Source organism: Saccostrea cucullata, unplaced genomic scaffold (genome assembly GCF_032062105.1).
Source record: "Saccostrea cucullata isolate Sc308-1 unplaced genomic scaffold, CSIRO_AGI_Scuc_v1 ctg659, whole genome shotgun sequence".
Lineage (NCBI taxonomy): Eukaryota > Metazoa > Mollusca > Bivalvia > Ostreida > Ostreidae > Saccostrea > Saccostrea cuccullata.
Genome location: NW_026927632.1, coordinates 190,129 through 207,597, shown reverse-complemented (window position 1 = coordinate 207,597; position 17,469 = coordinate 190,129). Strand labels below are relative to the sequence as shown.

The window sequence follows — 17,469 nt, the reverse complement described above, 5'->3', positions numbered from 1 at the left end:
ATAAAGCTACCAGTATTCACTATGTGGTTTTCAATAAATTTAATACACATGTACTTATGTGTATATGCTGTAGGAATTAATAAATGAAATAGATAATACATTTAGATCAGTGTTACAACACTTGAAACAAATATTTAAATAATGAAAGATACATGGCAACTTTTTGAGAAAAAAAAATTAACACATTTGTTTGAGTATTTGGTTGCATGCATTTTAATACAAAGAATTTGATGATTTAAATGAAATATTGTGTGAAGAAAACTTCCAGAATTTATTGTTATTTTTTCTTTTAACATTATACATTTTAAATCAAGTGCTGCTGAAATATGTGTACATGCATTTATAATTTATATTAAGCAAGAAAATGTAAATAAAATTAATAATGCTTGTAAAATTTATTGTTCTGTTTACAACAATACAATTGAAACATGTTTATAATGATGGATATAATAGTTCTTTTAGCACCCCCCTTCCATTCCCCCTTTTCCCTTGTAAAGTACAAGTTTTAGTATGATGACTAACTTTCATTCTTTTAAAATGAAAATTCAATAATTACACTGTTTTCTGTAGGTCTGAACAAAATAATATATGTTTAATTTCTACTTTTTATGTGTAGTTGCTTAACATCAAATGTAAAAGGAACCCAGAAACAATTTTACTACAGTTAGCCTAGATTGTACACATGTTATTGAATGTACATTAAAATTTGAATTTTCTTAATGCAACACCATAATTAAATTGCTTTCAACGTATCTTCAAACATTTCTGACCTTTCTTGGTCAACAAAATAAACAACAAAACAATATAAGCAACAAATAACAATAATATATAATGAAATCCAAATGTTGAAATGAATCAATGATAGGTCCAGTCCTTTCCCTGATCTTAATGTCGAGAAACTCCACAGAAGTCTCAGTACATTGAAAACATGTACAAGTTGTCATACAGTAGATATGTGCTACAAGGAAATGTTAAAAACACATGGAATTAATTCTTGTAGTTTAAAATATTAATGTTGTATTCCTATCCTGCACAGATAGACAACATTTTGATAGTAGGGTAAGGGATGATATACATATATAAATCTACTGATGCATATCTATACATCTCCCCTTATGATATGTACTTTATAATACATGAGTAACAAAACATAAGTGCATGCCTGTTATAACAATAACTGTAAAAAATTGAAACAATCAGGGTTAGAAACTCCCTAACTACAAATCAATACTACTTCATAACAAAATTTTATTTACATATAATCTGTGTTTTGTTAAGCTGAAATTTTTCTGAAAACCTTTCACAAGGAAAGAATCAAATTGAAACAACTTACTATGACATTTTGGGGAAAAAATTACCAGAGGGAAAGCAATTCTCCAAGGGGAAAAAAAGACTTTGGAATTTACTTTGTTTGAGGGTTTGTGAAATAAGAAACATTCAGATCATTTTAATTATGATTACCCTGAAATAAACCTATGCCTCATCAACCCCTAAGACAACTCAGATTCTCCGCTTGTGTCGTCTGCTCATCATGGCCTGCAGAGGGTCACCAGAGGGAACTTCTTTTCTCTTTAAGTTCCCTCGAGGTGTTGATCCCTTATTTGATGCCTCCTCCTCTTTAATTCTACTGTCCTCACTCATTCTACCTGAACTAAAGTTTCTCTGCCCTCTAAACCCTTGACTCAACTCTTCCCTTCTGAAATTTTGTGGTACGTTCTCTTTGTGCTGTGCAGTCTCCAGATTCAGCGAGTTGCGTCTCTGTTGCCTGGTCTTGCTGCTGTGAATGTTTCTGACGTAGTTGTTGTGGCTCTGGAAGCTGTCGTCTGGATCAATTCCCAGGGGGCGCTCCTGCTGGTCGACCTTGTGGAGGTGCTCCAGGTGGGAATATGTACTCTGTACACTCTCCGGATAGTTGTCATGGTGACCTGGATGCTGTTGGGGATGTCGGAGTTGTGGTCTCTTAAAAATAGACTCGTCTACAACAAGAATTTATAAACCCTCAAAACCATGAAAATTAACTTTCTTAACAGTCCTGTTTCAAAATTTTCTTTGAACAAGATGTTTACGAAATCTTAAATATAATACAGGGACAGATGATGGAAAGATGTAGGTTGGAAATTTGAAAGTAAAGAAAATTAACTTTAAATTTTGGCTCAAGTAAGAAATAAACTATGAAAATTTTGATATCTGAAAACAGAAAATTTTAAAAGATCTGTACTTTTTTTTTTTTTTATAGATTTAAAATACCTGATTTCAAGCTGTGGCCATGACCTTCACCTTGAAAATAAAATGAAATTTCTTGAATTTCTGATATCCTTTCATAAGCCACAAAGAAAGTGAAAAGATTCTCAAAAAAGAGCAGATAAATAACCAGAAGTCTCTGTCGAGACTGTAGCTCTACTGGTTTGTACTTATCAAAAACCATTGCACTATTTTATGTATCTTTGTGCAAAACTTATTTTATAATCAAACTATAACTGTAGAAGGAGTAGCGTTTTAAAGGAATTTCACAGAAAATTCTATTTTTAGTAACCATGATAACACCGTTCATCAAAATCAAAAACCGATGCACTATTCTATGTATCTTAGTGTAGTCTACTTGTGTGCCAAGTTATATTGAAATCAGACCAAAACTGTAGAAGGAGTAGCAATTAAAATGAATTTCACAGAAAATTCTATTTTTAGTAACCATGGCAACACCGTTCATCGAAATCAAAAATCTATGCATTATTCTGTGCATCTTAGTGTAATCTACTTGTGTGCCAAGTTATATTGAAATCAGACTAAAACTGTAGAAGGAGTAGCGTTTTAAAGGAATTTCACAGAAAATTCTATTTTTAGTAACCATGGCAACACTGTTCATCGAAATCAAAAACCGATGCACTATTCTATGTATCTTAGTGTAGTCTACTTGTGTGCCAAGTTATATTGAAATCAGACCAAAACTGTAGAAGGAGTAGCGTTTTAAAGGAATTTCACAAAAAATTCTATTTTTAGTAACCATGGCAACACCGTTCATCGAAATCAAAAACCGATGCACTATTCTATGTATCTTAGTGTAGTCTACTTGTGTGCCAAGTAATATTGAAATCAGACTAAAATTGTAGGAGGAGTAGCGTTTTGAAAAATTGTTTACAGACAGACGGACAGACAGACAGACAGACAGACAGACAGACAGACACATGAAGTAAAAAATCATTTTCATGTTAACAATCTAAATTTGAAGAATTCAATTCATTATCACTCCACTAAGAACTCTTCACAGCAAGTACATGTATCTGCCTTTTGACTTACTATTACAAATTTGTGTGACTGGCAATTGTCCTGTAGAAAAAACTCGATTAGGCTGATGGGTGGGAGAAAGGAACCGTGGGGGAACACTGGAATAACTGCTGCAGGGATAGGACAGACTCTTCACACTCATATTATCGTCCCCCGCTCCTGTCTGGTACCCCTGCTCCAAGGCCAGCACTCGGTCATTCATCCCCTGCATTATGGCTGTCAGCTGTACGATACAAGTAAAAATAAGGTTCATACTTGATAAATTTTGATTGGATCAGTGTAAGAGCCTATCTTCTTTGCATCATCTTGTTTGATAGAAAATAAAGATTTCAGGTCAGCCTATTAGAAACTTAGATGAGTCCTAAGCTAAAATTTTACAACAATAAATATGATAAATGTTCAACTGTCAACTCATATAAATATATTTTTGTCAGATTTCATTTCTGTTTGTCATATTTAATTTTTTTCTCCATTAGTAGACAGCTGCTTGGTCAAACAACAATACAACTTGGATAATTCACCCACCTTAGACAGTTGAACATGTATATCTCTGATGTTTGCCACACTGAGAATGTCAGACATGTCTGTAGTTTCACTTCTCTCCTTGTCATAGCTTCCAATCTGATAACTAAATATTATAAAATATATTGTCAGTATTTTTTACCAATACACAGCCCATCTACATTTTACACACAATGTCCGTGTATAAGTTTGTTTGTTGTTTAATGTGCCTATTGAATTTTTCACTCATATGGAGATGTCTTTTGTAAGTATGTTACGTATGATGCATTATTTGTCAAATTTGCAAATTTTACATCATTTACAAATTTATAGTCAATTAAAAAGTGGACAATAATGTTATTTACTTGACAAAAGAGAGCGAAAATTAAAATACATTCTCAATATAATGTACCTGGATAACTTGTCAACAAACAGAGTGTATTTTCCTCTTGCTGAGTCCAAGTGATTGACAGCACCCTTATATTTCCGTCCAATTTCTTCTCTACACGTGGCACAGGCCATCTTGTAGTAAGTGCTACAATGAAAATGTATTCAACAGTCCATGTTTGGTCCAATATCAGACCATTCAACTTCTTTTAGAGTCAACTACATGTATGCTGATATATTTAAAGGACATTCAAAGGATTTATCATCATTTATGTGCAAAAGACAAAGATTGAATAAATTTTAAACCACAGCCAAAAAAGTAAAAACCAGACACAGTGCGAAAGCTCATCTTTCTCGCTTAATTTTCTTTTATGAATCTTATAGGGGCTTCAGGTATAAATTTTCGATGAGATATATTCAAATAAATATATTCTAGCTCAAACACATACACATTCAGAAATATAAAAAAACTTTAATTGGTGAAAAAATTCCAAGTAGAACAGAAGTTATGAAATTATCAATGTTGTGAATACTGCTATTTTATGTAAGAAAATTTAACTATTAAAGAGTACCTATTGATGGCACATGAAAGGAAGAAAAATCCGATAAGTCTAGGCAGATTTTTAAGTAACGAGTCTAATTTTATTTGGAAGTATGGCAAACTATATATTTTCGGAAAGGTCTATGCAAGCCCTAATTTTCTGTTTCCATGCCAGCTAAAAAAATATCCAAGATGGCAGCAAAATATCCAATATGGCCACCAGTAGTGAAAATGGCCGATACAGTCTTTTTGATAAAATGCTTTCAAAATCTAAGTTAGGAAAAAAATAATGAAATTTTATAAATATTTACAATTTATTACTTTCAGAAGATTTATAAAATAGTGATCTTAATCAAATATGCTCACTAAAAGTCAGAATTCTGTCTGGATATCACGAAGAAGAAAGCTGTCAATATTAATATGAAAATGGCAAAGATTGGGAAAAAAGAATTCACTACAGTTAATTCACAACTTTATTTAAAATTTGTATTGATCAATCTTTAAAATACATGATATCAAATTTCGGTATCAATCAATAATTGTATATATTCAGTCTAAATTATCCGTGCTTCTTGGACAAGTTGAGTGTTAAGGTTATCCAGACATCTGTTACTACCGGCGGGTACCATAATCATGACGTGGAATGATTCTCGCATTTTCCCGAAGTCTGACTGTTTACACTCACTGAAAAAAAAATAACCACAAAGTATCATGTTAACAAAGAAAATTATTAATATTTTATAGGGCCTAAAAGAACTTCAAGCTATTTATTTATTAATTATAAGTACATTATATGTATTTCAGAATCTAGAGGAAATCCTGGCAACAGAATCAAATTTGTACATTTATATCAGGGACCGTTAGTATATTATAAGGTCCCTGTTTATGTGTAGTACATTGTAGGAAATGATAATATTTTTCATAGATTTTTTTTTTCCAGTAAGTCGATCCTAATATTATTTAATGTCACATTTCTATTTTCACTTGTGGTTTTACGATAAAAAAGTGTGCATGAATTGAAAGGTACATAGAAACTGTTCAAAAGTTGCGTCGGGGTGACGACTTTTGATTAGAATCCGGGTGAATTTTTTTCCGAAATTATTACAGAACCACAATATTCAGATAGGAAATTTTCTCAGCTTTCTAACAGTGTATGTTGCATAAAAATATTTCGATTACTTACCGTAGTAAAATCGACCTCTTTCCTTTGAAACGAAAATACATAAACTTCTGCACATTGCATTGAGATGCAACATTGATAATGTTGATCTTCAAAATGTAAGCTTTCCTGTGATAGGTCAATGTCGTTAATTCCTTCAAAATCGCCTCCCGGAAAGCCAATCAAAATGACGCTATCAACGCCGCGGAAACAAAATTACAGTGCCATGCATCAAAGGGGAAACCCCGTTCCAATTTTAGCACAACTTCAACCGGGTTAATTTTTAATACAAACTTTTCAGAATGACATAACACACACATCATACGAAAGTTCAAACAATGTAGAAAAAATTCATTATATTTAATTTCTAGATAAATGTGAATAATAATGCAAAAATTACGTATATAAACATCAATAAATTGTGTGTATATGGCACGATTACACTAGGGCTGTATCAATATATCGATATATCGATACGTATCGACATTCAAGAAAAATATCGTATCGAAAAATAAGTTCCAATACGTATCGGACAGACAGTTTTTCCTCTAATTCTGTTAAAAAGATGGGAATTTCAATTACCAAAGATTATATTTCACTTTTTTGAATTAAAACTGTTCAATAATTTTATAATTTATAAGGAAATAACACAGTTTTTACAATTATTACAAAATACAAGGAGAATTTTATTTGAACATGTTGATTTTACTGTCATTAAAAGTTTTAATTTGAGGTGTTATTAATAAAGAAAATGAAACAAGAACTTTAAAATGGGTAATAAATCACTTAATTATCATGAAATTTATGCATTAAAATGATTTATAAGCCTATTCTGATAGACATGTTTTAGAATCCAATATATCGCATATCGCTTTAAAAAATATCGTATCGTACCGTATCGAAATTTTTGGTTCAATACACAGCCCTAGATTACACAGGTAAGTCGGGTCACCTGAACCCCCTAAATCTTATAGTTCTAGCTTAGTTTGCAATTTTGATTTTTTCACCCACATGTATTTTGCTTATTAATTTTGATGCCTGTCAGCCTCAAGATTAGGCAAGTCAGCTGCTTTCCGATGTTAACACACTCGGCAGATTTTCTTATTCCAGATTGACTTACCTTCCTGCATCAAAGCCTGAACTGGCAGTCTTCATTTCTTCTTCCACTACTGCACTCGTTACATCTATAATAAAATTTACAGGTCCAACAAAATATTATTCTGGTCTTAATTTAGTGATTTTAACATGTATCTTACAGTAGCTACAGTATATTGCATTAATCAGTTTTATCTATCTATTCAAAAGTCCAACAAAATATTATTCTGGTCTTAATTTAGTGATTTTAACATGTATCTTACAGTAGCTACAGTATATTGCATTAATCAGTTTTCTCTATCTAATCAAAACATTGATTTAACTATTTTGATAAACATTTTTCTTAAAAAAGTTCTGTCAATTATGTTCAATTTTTTCAGCATAGGCCTATAAGAAATGTCACACTAAAGTACAGTGAAAGTGTCAACTTTTATCTCGTCTAAAAAATAATTCACAAGTCTTACTGTTAAGTGTTATTGTCCTAGATATATCGTCTATGCAGACCCATGCTGTTGAGTCCCCAACAATAACGTTACACTGAGCACACTGAAACACCATAGGAGGTTCATCTAGATTGAATGACGACTTGGGCGAACCGGAGTTATGTGGGATCACTTCTTGGTGTTGAATATCACCCATATTACTGTGTTGACGTTTGTCTATCTCAAGTTTATTCATCAACTCAATCTTAGCAGGTTCCCGCAAAATTTTGGAAGGTGAAAGTAAAGCTAGCTTATATTTTTAGTATTAACATGTTATGTGTTTTAAATAATAGTAGAATTTCAATGAATTATTATTTATTTTTGATAAAAGATTAATACATTTACGACAGTTAAATAGAAAAAAAAACATATGGTATGAAAAATACGAAACTGAAGAAATATAAAAACGTAATGTTATTTTTACCTTCTCGGTGCAGAAGAGTTAAACACTGACAGACGATGTCGAAGATGAAATCATGTGTACCCCGAGCCTTAAAACTGATGTCAAGACATAGGTTCTATGGAACGGAACAAAAATTACAATTATCAAACAACGAACATTATTCTATTCGTCATTTACACAACTGTTTCCAGATTTATTGCCGTATTCTGGCCCCCCTCCGAACTAAACAACTAACTTTGTTGGACAAGCACCCAACTAAGTGTCATCCTTGGATAAGATTTAAAACAGGCCAAGATAAAGAGGATGTAACAGATACTGAAGAAAGAGACAGTTTAAATGAGGGTTCAGACGCCAAGCTGATTAATGTAAAAATCTATTTAGTTAAAAAATTAAATAATAGGCCTGTACAAACTTTCCATGCACTTTAGTTTTGATTTTTTTTAATCTTATGAATTAATAATGCATTGTAGAGATCCTTTCCTGATTATGATGAAGATGAGATTGCTAAATCAAAACCTAAACAACTGATGATTGTTGTTGGCTCAACTCGATTAGATGCTGTTATAACAAAAGCATTTGGGATCAGCAGATTGTAGGAAATTTTTGTCTTTTTCTCAAACCTTGTTAAACCCCCTCTTATATTTCTCTCTACCCGGTAATTCATGTATGATGCCACTCAATCCCTGCAACAATTTTGATGACATAAAGGATTTATGACTTAAAAGAAATTATCCCTCAAACATTTTTTCATATACTGGCTGTTATTAATAATACAGTGTTCAGATGTACATATTAAAGTGTGAAAATAATAAAAGAATGAAAAATGAGAAGATTTTAAATTCAAACTACTTTTTCATTTTTTAGAAAAACAGAAGAGAGACTCACAACACAAAACTGCTTAGTCAATGGAAAACTTCCTCAAAAGAAAGCAACACAGGTAACCATTGTAAACTTAACTCTAAACTGGTCTTGTTTTACTTTTAAATTTCTATATAAATTAGGGCTTGGCTTAATACCGATATTTATGTGGTATATTTCAATACAATGACAAAAAATATGGTATTGCAATACATTTGTGTTGTTTCAATACATCGGCAAAATGCTTAATTAAACTAAGGAATTTTATCATTAAAATAATATGTTTTACGGTGTGACCGTTGAGGCGAGCACAGTTGTACCATCAAAACACTTAAAAAATTGATCAGCCACTTCAAACATCAAGTCGCACGAGACATCTCGTCTAGCTGTGACGTCACACGACGTCAGGGAGCTCGTCGGAGCCTATGGAAACGGCCGAGCGTCTGGTTTAAACTATAGACCTAGCACAATTTTGGTCGAAAAACATTGCAGAGTTATTTTTTGTTTCTTTGAAAGATTTCTACAAACTGAAAGCTTTTTATGCTTTAAGTTATTGTTTATTTATTTATCTATTTCACGGAAGCAACCGACATGACTTAATTAGCATATCGTCAAAATTCGTAAGTTTCCGGTGATGTCATATGTATCATTTCCGAAGGGCAAGGTGAAGGCCAGTGTTGTGGCATGGGGGTATTTTTTTGAATAAGGCAAGGCAAAACCATTTCGTTAAGTTACCGTCTCGGTAAGAAACAATGTTCCTTTATTTTTTTTACTTTTTTTTGATTTATTCGCGCAAAGGACATTGGGTAGTGCAGGAATTCTGGGAATGTTGCACAGAGAAATTTGCCTGACGTATGTACAGATTTCATTCCGAATTTCCTCTGTTCTTACACATTAGTCTATTGAGCTCGCTGCGCTCGCTATAAAAATAAATGTAAGAAAGGCTTATTATAAACCAAACAGTAAGACAGAAGCTGTTTTATGGCTCTACTTCAGAGCATAACTTCAATAAAATCAAATTTCCTTTTGGTTACTTTTCATATTTATGTACAATCCTGCATGTAAATTAAAGTTGATATTAAAAAAAAAAAAATGCCATTGTAATTTTCAATGAAAATATTGCAACACATACGAGGGCCGTTCAAAAATTACGCGGACTGTGCTATTATTTACTCTTAGAGACGTCAAATAGTTATAATATTTCACAGAAATATGTATCTTAAAGATTCCAATAAATTTTGGGCAAAATTTCTGTATTTTAACAAAATTCTACTAAAATTATCGGTATGTTGATATTGTTGATGGAGAGGTACGGCGCACGACAAAAAAATTGAAGCAAAAGCATGCGGATTCAAAAATTTAACTCATTGATTTTCTAAAATTCGCGATATTTTTCAACAATTTTCTCAAATGTACCTTTAAATTGTTCTATTATTATGTATTTAGAATTTGGACGTAATATTTGAAGTACTAACAGAAATATAGTGATTTTTCTCTGATGCGATTCCCGTGAAAACGACTGTGAAAATGACGTTTCCTGAATTGACGGCGCACCAAACTTTTGTTAAAATATGTGTAATGCTCAAGATATCGGCAGCATAGATCCAAAATATGCATAATAAAACATGTAGTAAACTAGGCTACTCGTGACATTTGCCCACAAATAGCAAATTGAAATTTTAGACAGTTAGACCTCTGTAAAAAGGCTATACGGGAGGACGGGAAGAAGATTATAGACGAAAAGTTAACTTTATCCGGACTGTAAAGAGCGTGATTGAGAGTCACCAATATCACACTATATCTCATAAGTAGTTTTTGGTTTAAAAAAAAAAAAAGAATATTCTTTACTTGTTTTATAGATTTTAAGCTTGACAAGAAATGGTGTTTTGATGTTGAGTAGCTAAGGTAACTCAAACTATACAGGTACTCAAAGGAAAATGTTGAGAAAATGAAAGCTTAATTACATATTTTTTATAATGCTTGTGACGTCGAAGATTTTGCTGCGCCGTGACTTAATGGTATGTCCTGAAAAATCACTCAAAATCAATACCAATTTACAAAATTTTTATATGAAATTTTGAAGACCATATAAGTAAAGATTTTTTTATATTATTTGTGAAATTTTGCCCGATTATGTCGTCAAATATTTCTTCTGTGCAACAAGTCCGCGTAATTTTTGAACGGCCCTCGTATATATATCGCAATTAATACAGCTAAAAATATCGCAATATACATGTATCACAATACAAAATCTCTGGCCAACACCCAGCCCTAATATAAATCTTTTTTAGCTCACCTGAGCTGAAAGTTCAAGTGAGCTTTTCTGATCACAATTTGTCCAGCGTCCATCTGTAAGTCCTTCTTTAAACTTTTCACATTTTCGACTTCTTCTCCAGGACCACTGGGTCAATTTCAACCAAACTTGCCACAAAACATCCTTTGGTGAAAGGGAGTTAAGTTTTTTCAAATGAAAGGCCAGGCATTAATGATTTAGAATATTAAATGATCCACAATCAAATTTTGTATCACAAGCTATATTGCATTTAAATTATAAAACTGGGGAAGTAGCATTTGGAAAGGGATTCACAGAAATGTCTAATTTTAAATAACCATGACAAGTTTATATACATCCACTACATTGTATACAGTATCTTTTTGTGTTCTGCTTGTATATAAATCTTAATTGTAATCTGATTAAACTGTAGGAGTAACATTTTAAAGGAATAAAAAAAATATTTATTAAATTTTAAATAACAAACTCAAAAAAACTTAAATACAGAATTATGTTTCTCTCTGTAGAATGCTTGTTACCAAATATTGTAGGAGGAAAAACATCACAGTTCATAAAACTCATAAAATGTTATTCAGAACTATCTACATTAGTGTAGTTTACTTCAGTACTTGCAGGAGAAATAGCATGCTATGCTACCAGGCCAGCAAAATATATACACTGTAAGAAATGTGTTTAGAATCCAAACACTTTTCTAAACACTTTTTTGTCACCTTCTTATTTATATGTTTAATTCTTAAACATGTAAAATTTCTAAACATGTATGAGAAAGTGTTTAGAATGGAAGCACATAAGTGTTTAGATTCTAAACACTTTCTCATACATATTTAGAAATTTTACATGTTTAGGAATTAAATATATAAAAAAGAAGGTGACAAAAAAGTGTTTAAAAAAGTGTTTGGATTGATTATTCTAAACACATTATTTCTTATGTGCTTAGAAATTATACATATCTAGATTTAACAAATTCAAACAAGTTTACCTGCAGAAAAAGTATAAACACTTGTAAATTTTTACACAAAGAGCTTAATTAATACACATAATATTATTGTCAAAATTTTCAAATATTAACAGATATAAATTATTTATCATAAGGCAACTGAATGTTTTAGATATATAGACACTTTACAATTGGTGATGTACTTAATTTAGACAAATTTAATTTGTTCTCAAGTTTAAGTTCAATCAGCATGACATATTTTTAATGCAGAGATGGGCAACAAATTATGCATCTTCAAAATTATATACAGTATATTATAAAAAATAAATAAATAATTAAGCAGACAATTCTATATCAAAACTTCCGTGAATGGTTTTTAAAATGCTTTTTTAAAGAAATTGAAATTAAAATTACAAAGGTTTATTTTTACATACATATATATAATGATGATTAATTACAGTTTCAATAGGTTTCAGAGTTTTCCATATGTCAATCACCAAAATGTCAAACTTTATTAATTTTCAGCAGTTCTAAAGCACAACAATATAATATCCCATCAGTAATTAACTGCCGAAAATTAGTATTCCATTTCAAATGCACAAGGATGATTTAAGGTATTTGTATTCAAAACTGTCGAACATTGTCCAATTAACCCAGTACATTTCATAAAAATATGTTTCTTAGTGTTGATTATAGAACAACAATTTGCACTTGAAGATGATGCCAGGTACTTTCATACATGCTTGGAGTTTGATCTGGACTACTCACATAACCTGTAGGAAAGAAAGTCAGATTTTAATTGAAAGTACGCTGCCCACTGAAGTTGACATAAATTTTTCAAGTTGTATTGAAACTGTACTGATATCAAAATAGTTATTTTTAATGAAATTCAATATTGACTCCTCTCCTACAAGTCTATAAACGAACCCCAGTCACTGTTTACATTGTTCATCATGGTGTATTAATGCAAATCTTAAAAAAGAAAACATACCTTTAATATATTGCAGTAAAAAGATGCCTTTCAAATGATTTTCAATATTTCTGCGTGGTTATCCTTTGGGTTGTCAGTAACTCTTATTGATACGTCACATAAGGTTGTTGTGATTTGCTTTGTTTCGATGGCCGCTCAAATTAACGTTCAAATATACGACTGTTTTTGTGTCATTTCCGGGAAGATAACTCTGCACTTTACAGCAGAACGTGTTTAATTTCTAAACACGTTTAGATATAAAACATTTTTAGACATAAGTATTAAGTCGTTAAACATATTTCTATATATGTTTAGATCTATACACGTCATGGAAATGTTTAAATCCCAAATGCAATTTTTACAGTGATACTTTCTGTAATAATACCTGGGACCTATATAGTTAGTATATAGGTCCCTGATAATATTGAGTAACTTTATGATTACTTGTTTGCTATTATCTGTTTTTTCATTGAAGTGTAAAGCAGCTGGGTTTTTCCTATGTATTGTATTATTATTATATTTTATGTGATGCTTATTTTTCATTGTGAACTATACCAATATTTCAAATCTGAGAACTTTTGCAAGTGAGGATCAAACCAATTTTGCATCAGATGCAACCACTACTTGTTAATGCTGTTATAATCATGACTATATTGTTTTTTTAAAATTGTATATGCCTCTTGAGAATCCTTGATTGGTGAATAAATAAATAAATGTAATGAAAAATTCAGTTTCAGTTTTATTGAAGTCGAGAGACATACATCTCATAGACATAACACATGTAATAATGAAATAAACATACATCTTAACACGTGCAATAATGGAATAAACATACAACGTACATGTGCAAAGCATATAATATTTCTGATAATCTATAAAATTGATAAAGATGCTGTTCTTGAGGCATTCGCTAATTGCAAAAATTTTCCTAAATTACATAATTCTTTTATATTCTGTGTACTGAGTAGCTGTACCAATTTGAAGACGCTTGGTCTTCGGGAGTAGTAGGATTTAATGTATTTTTGTCTTAATGTGTTGTAATGTGGACATTTTAACACAAAATGGAATTCATCTTCTATGTTACCTAACTGACAGAGACTACATGTTCTGTTATTTCTCAAAGTTTTATTATATCTTCCTTGTTCAATCATTAAGTTATGCGCAGATAGTCTTAATCTGGTAATTGTTACTCTATATTTTAGATGTATTGGTTTACATAAATAAGACTGAAGGGTAAAATTATCTACCAGGTGTTGATAAATGAGACATTTTGGTGATTTACCTAAATCTGACATAATGTTTTGGATAAATTCGTCACACATTCTCTGATATAAAATATCAATTGTGTTACTATTTATACAATTGCTATCGAATAGTTCTACTAAACCAAGCCTATAAAATTCATTCTTAATATTTACAATCCAGTCATCATTATTTTCTAACCTTTCTTGTAGACATGCTTGAAGAATGCAATTGCACTATTTCTTAATTTTAACCAGTATTTAAAGATTTTCTTTTTCCTGACCAATTCAAGAGGCAATTTACCTAATTCACAATATACCATACTGTTATAAGTATTCTGTCTAACTTTAAGTGTTCTTTTACAAAATGAAAGATGTACTTTTTCTATATCTTTAGCTTTGTGCCATCCCCAAATTTCAGATGCATAACACAGTACAGGGCTAATATAAGTCTCAAACATATCTGATTGTGTTTTAACGTTAAAATTCAAATCTTTCATTCTATTCAAAACACTATACATGGCTTTTCTTCCCTGTGATGCAAAATGTTGTTGTGTTTTTGCAAATTTACCATGAAAATTAAACAACATACCAAGATAATTAAACTCATTAACTACTATATCATATTCCCAGTGTTCGTTAGCTCTAATATGTCCACTGTTTCTAAACACTAATATTTTTGTTTTTTCAACATTAACAGTTAAACTCCACTCTAATGTATATGTATACAATGAATTTAACATATTTTGTAAACCCTCTGGTGTTTCTGACATTAATACTGTGTCATCAGCATACATAAGTAAAAATAAATTAATCATTTGTAGTTCTATTGATGGACAATTGGTAGATATAAAATGATTTTCAAAATCATTGACATACATTGAAAACAATAATGGTGACAAAATTTCACCTTGTAATACACCGGTTGTAATATTAAAATACTCTGACAGTTCTCCATTATGTTTTATACATGCTTTCACCTTCTGATAAAGTGATTTAATTATACACATCATTTTTCCATCTATACCATATAATTTAAGCTTCATCCACAGACTAGATCTATTAACATAATCAAAAGCTTTTTTATAGTCAACAAAACAACAATACAATCTTTTCTTATTTCTAAGCATCTTATTTACCAGAGTTTGTAAAACAAAAATTGCATCAATGGTACTTGCATTGTGTTTAAAACCAAATTGTGCATCTGTCGTTATATTATATTCTTTGTCCCACTCCAACAATCTTTGATTTAAAATACTTGTAAATAATTTAGCTAAACAGCTTACTAAAGTAATACCTCTATAATTGTTAGGATCATCTTTGTCACCTTTCTTAAAAATGGGCACAATACATCCTGTTGACCAATTTTCAGGGTAATGGCCAGAATTAAAAATCTTGTTAAATAATTTACATGTGATTGGTGTCATTATATCTTTACATTTAATGAAAAATTCATTAATTATGCCGTCTTCTGCATTACTTTTATTGTTTTTCAATCTACTGATAGCTTTATCTACTTCGTTCTCAGTTATTTGATAATCTAATTCTTCGTATATTTGTTCTTGATTATTGGTTAGAGTGGGTTCTACTTCAATATCTGGTACTAAATCTTGTTGATACAAATTTTTAAAATGTTCAAAAAAGACTTCTGCTGATACACTTGATTCTGATTTGTTTCTTTTCTTATCAAAAAGTTTAAAAAATTGTTTAGGGTTGTGTTTTCTTAAATACTCCACATTGCTACCCTGATACCTTTCATAATTGTGTCTACACTTTCGCGTTAAATTTAAATCGCGAAAAATTATTAGACAGATGGACAATGGATAGCTTTAGTATCACACAAGTGCTTCTGCTCTGTGACTAGCAAAGCTGAAAAGATGCAAATTGAGGTTTAATTGAAGATTCATGAACCATTGATATAAACAATTGATATACTTATGACATTTTTTCAGATAAAAGTTGGAGACTGTATTGATATTGTCTTGGATCAAACTGACACACACTACAAAGTGCAAAGGACTCGTATTTTGGACATTATTTCAGAAAAGACAAAGGCTGGCAGGACTAAGGTGATAATAAGACTGTGGAAAAAACCTTTCCATGTGGAGATGTCTTAAATATGTTTTATGGAGTTAATCTGAATAAATTGTGATGACATTTGTTTTTTTTTTCTTTTAGTTGAAATAAACTAAGGTAGTTAGCATACAAACAAACATTTCAAAAACTAAGATTTGTACTACAGAAATAGCAATTAAGATTATAACAAATTTTGTTTATTACTAGGATGTTTATTGTGGTCCTACTCTCATTTTAATTGGACAAGATCCAAAACTGATACAATTACACGTATATAACTCTCATCAATATAATACAGTTATAAAGTTTGATGTACCAGTATTTTAACCGTCTTTGAAGCCAAGGTTAAAGAAAAGGTTAAGAACAGCAGTTGAAAATTGGAAGTGCTCACCATTTTGTAATATATATGTATATAAAAACTTGAAGCATAATTATAAGATTTGTTAAAAATATCTTAAGTTTCTCTGAAATTGAGAGAATCACTAATTTAAGAAAGTAAGGTCAAGGTCAAAGGAAAGGCCAAGATCAAAAACTGTTGAAGCAGACAGTTGAATAGCCCTCTTCAATATGTAGCAGCATATGAATTTTGATAACTATCTTTAATAGTTTTTTTTAAAGTTATATGAAAGGTCAAACCTTGTTAAACATCCTTGAGTTTGGTTGAATGAGGTTGGTGCACTAGTAAATTTTCAATCCAACATTGAATTAATCAACTGTGAGAGAGAGAGAGCTGTAACTGCACTAAGTTAATCAATGATTGATGTTAAAGAACTCAAGGCTCTAAAGCACCATGTATCCTGTAGACATGTTAAATATTCAATTTACACTTTTATAACACATTGCCTACATCTGCGCTTGTCTCAGCCAGGAGTAGAGAAATGTACACAGAAGTGGATAATAAAACTTGCATTGCTGTTAAATAGGTCTTGAGTTAACCTACGACCCTTCAAAAATATTTATGGTATTGTCGATTTTGAAATTGATATGTAATAACAGGTTATACTAGAGTGGTTTCACAATATACATACAATATATATCAATAACTGATTTTAGATGTGATTGAAAAAAATTATGCATAAACTCCTTACAAACGTGATTGCTTTTGGTACATAAATTTTTAAATAGCGGGTAAATATCGGAATAACGTTACAGTATACATGTATTACAGCCTGTGATATTTTGAGTTACCAGTACGTTCATTTAATTCCTATCAGACCCACGCACGAGGAATAATTTCTGCTGGG

At 31.0% G+C, this 17,469-nt stretch overlaps 2 protein-coding genes across 3 annotated transcripts; one reads left to right on the top strand and one right to left on the bottom strand.

The window, feature by feature from the left end:
* Positions 1-1,413: 1,413 nt before the first annotated feature.
* On the bottom strand, positions 1,414-7,688 carry LOC134275053 (uncharacterized). 2 transcript variants are annotated; one of them, XM_062757294.1, is made up of 7 exons: positions 7,430-7,688; positions 6,991-7,054; positions 4,196-4,318; positions 3,808-3,910; positions 3,295-3,505; positions 2,248-2,277; positions 1,415-1,976 (listed from the first exon to the last, which is right to left on the bottom strand). In XM_062757294.1, the coding sequence occupies exons 1-7, from the start codon at positions 7,641-7,643 to the stop codon at positions 1,501-1,503; spliced, it is 1,221 nt and encodes a 406-aa protein (XP_062613278.1). In that variant the 5' UTR covers positions 7,644-7,688; the 3' UTR covers positions 1,415-1,500. The 2 variants fall into 2 exon arrangements, with proteins under 2 accessions (XP_062613279.1, XP_062613278.1); XM_062757295.1 differs by lacking the exon at positions 2,248-2,277 and having other exon boundaries at positions 1,414-1,976.
* A 173-nt stretch (positions 7,689-7,861) lies between these two features.
* On the top strand, positions 7,862-16,309 carry LOC134275039 (uncharacterized). Its single transcript, XM_062757277.1, has 4 exons — positions 7,862-8,215; positions 8,321-8,442; positions 8,715-8,787; positions 16,102-16,309. The coding sequence occupies exons 1-4, from the start codon at positions 7,907-7,909 to the stop codon at positions 16,264-16,266; spliced, it is 669 nt and encodes a 222-aa protein (XP_062613261.1). The 5' UTR covers positions 7,862-7,906; the 3' UTR covers positions 16,267-16,309.
* The last annotated feature ends 1,160 nt before the right edge of the window (positions 16,310-17,469 follow it).

Excerpts from the sequence above, each read along its gene's own strand:
- LOC134275053 (XM_062757294.1), bottom strand. The coding sequence starts at position 7,643 with ATGAATAAACTTGAGATAGACAAACGTCAACACAGTAATATGGGTGAT. Across the intron at positions 7,055-7,429 it reads TAGGACAATAACACTTAACA|ATGTAACGAGTGCAGTAGTG; the intron begins GTAAGACTTGTG and ends ATTTTATTATAG. Across the intron at positions 4,319-6,990 it reads TCAGGCTTTGATGCAGGAAG|CACTTACTACAAGATGGCCT; the intron begins GTAAGTCAATCT and ends TTTTCATTGTAG.
- LOC134275039 (XM_062757277.1), top strand. The coding sequence starts at position 7,907 with ATGTCGAAGATGAAATCATGTGTACCCCGAGCCTTAAAACTGATGTCA. Across the intron at positions 8,443-8,714 it reads GCATTTGGGATCAGCAGATT|AAAAACAGAAGAGAGACTCA; the intron begins GTAGGAAATTTT and ends TTCATTTTTTAG. Across the intron at positions 8,788-16,101 it reads CTCAAAAGAAAGCAACACAG|ATAAAAGTTGGAGACTGTAT; the intron begins GTAACCATTGTA and ends ACATTTTTTCAG.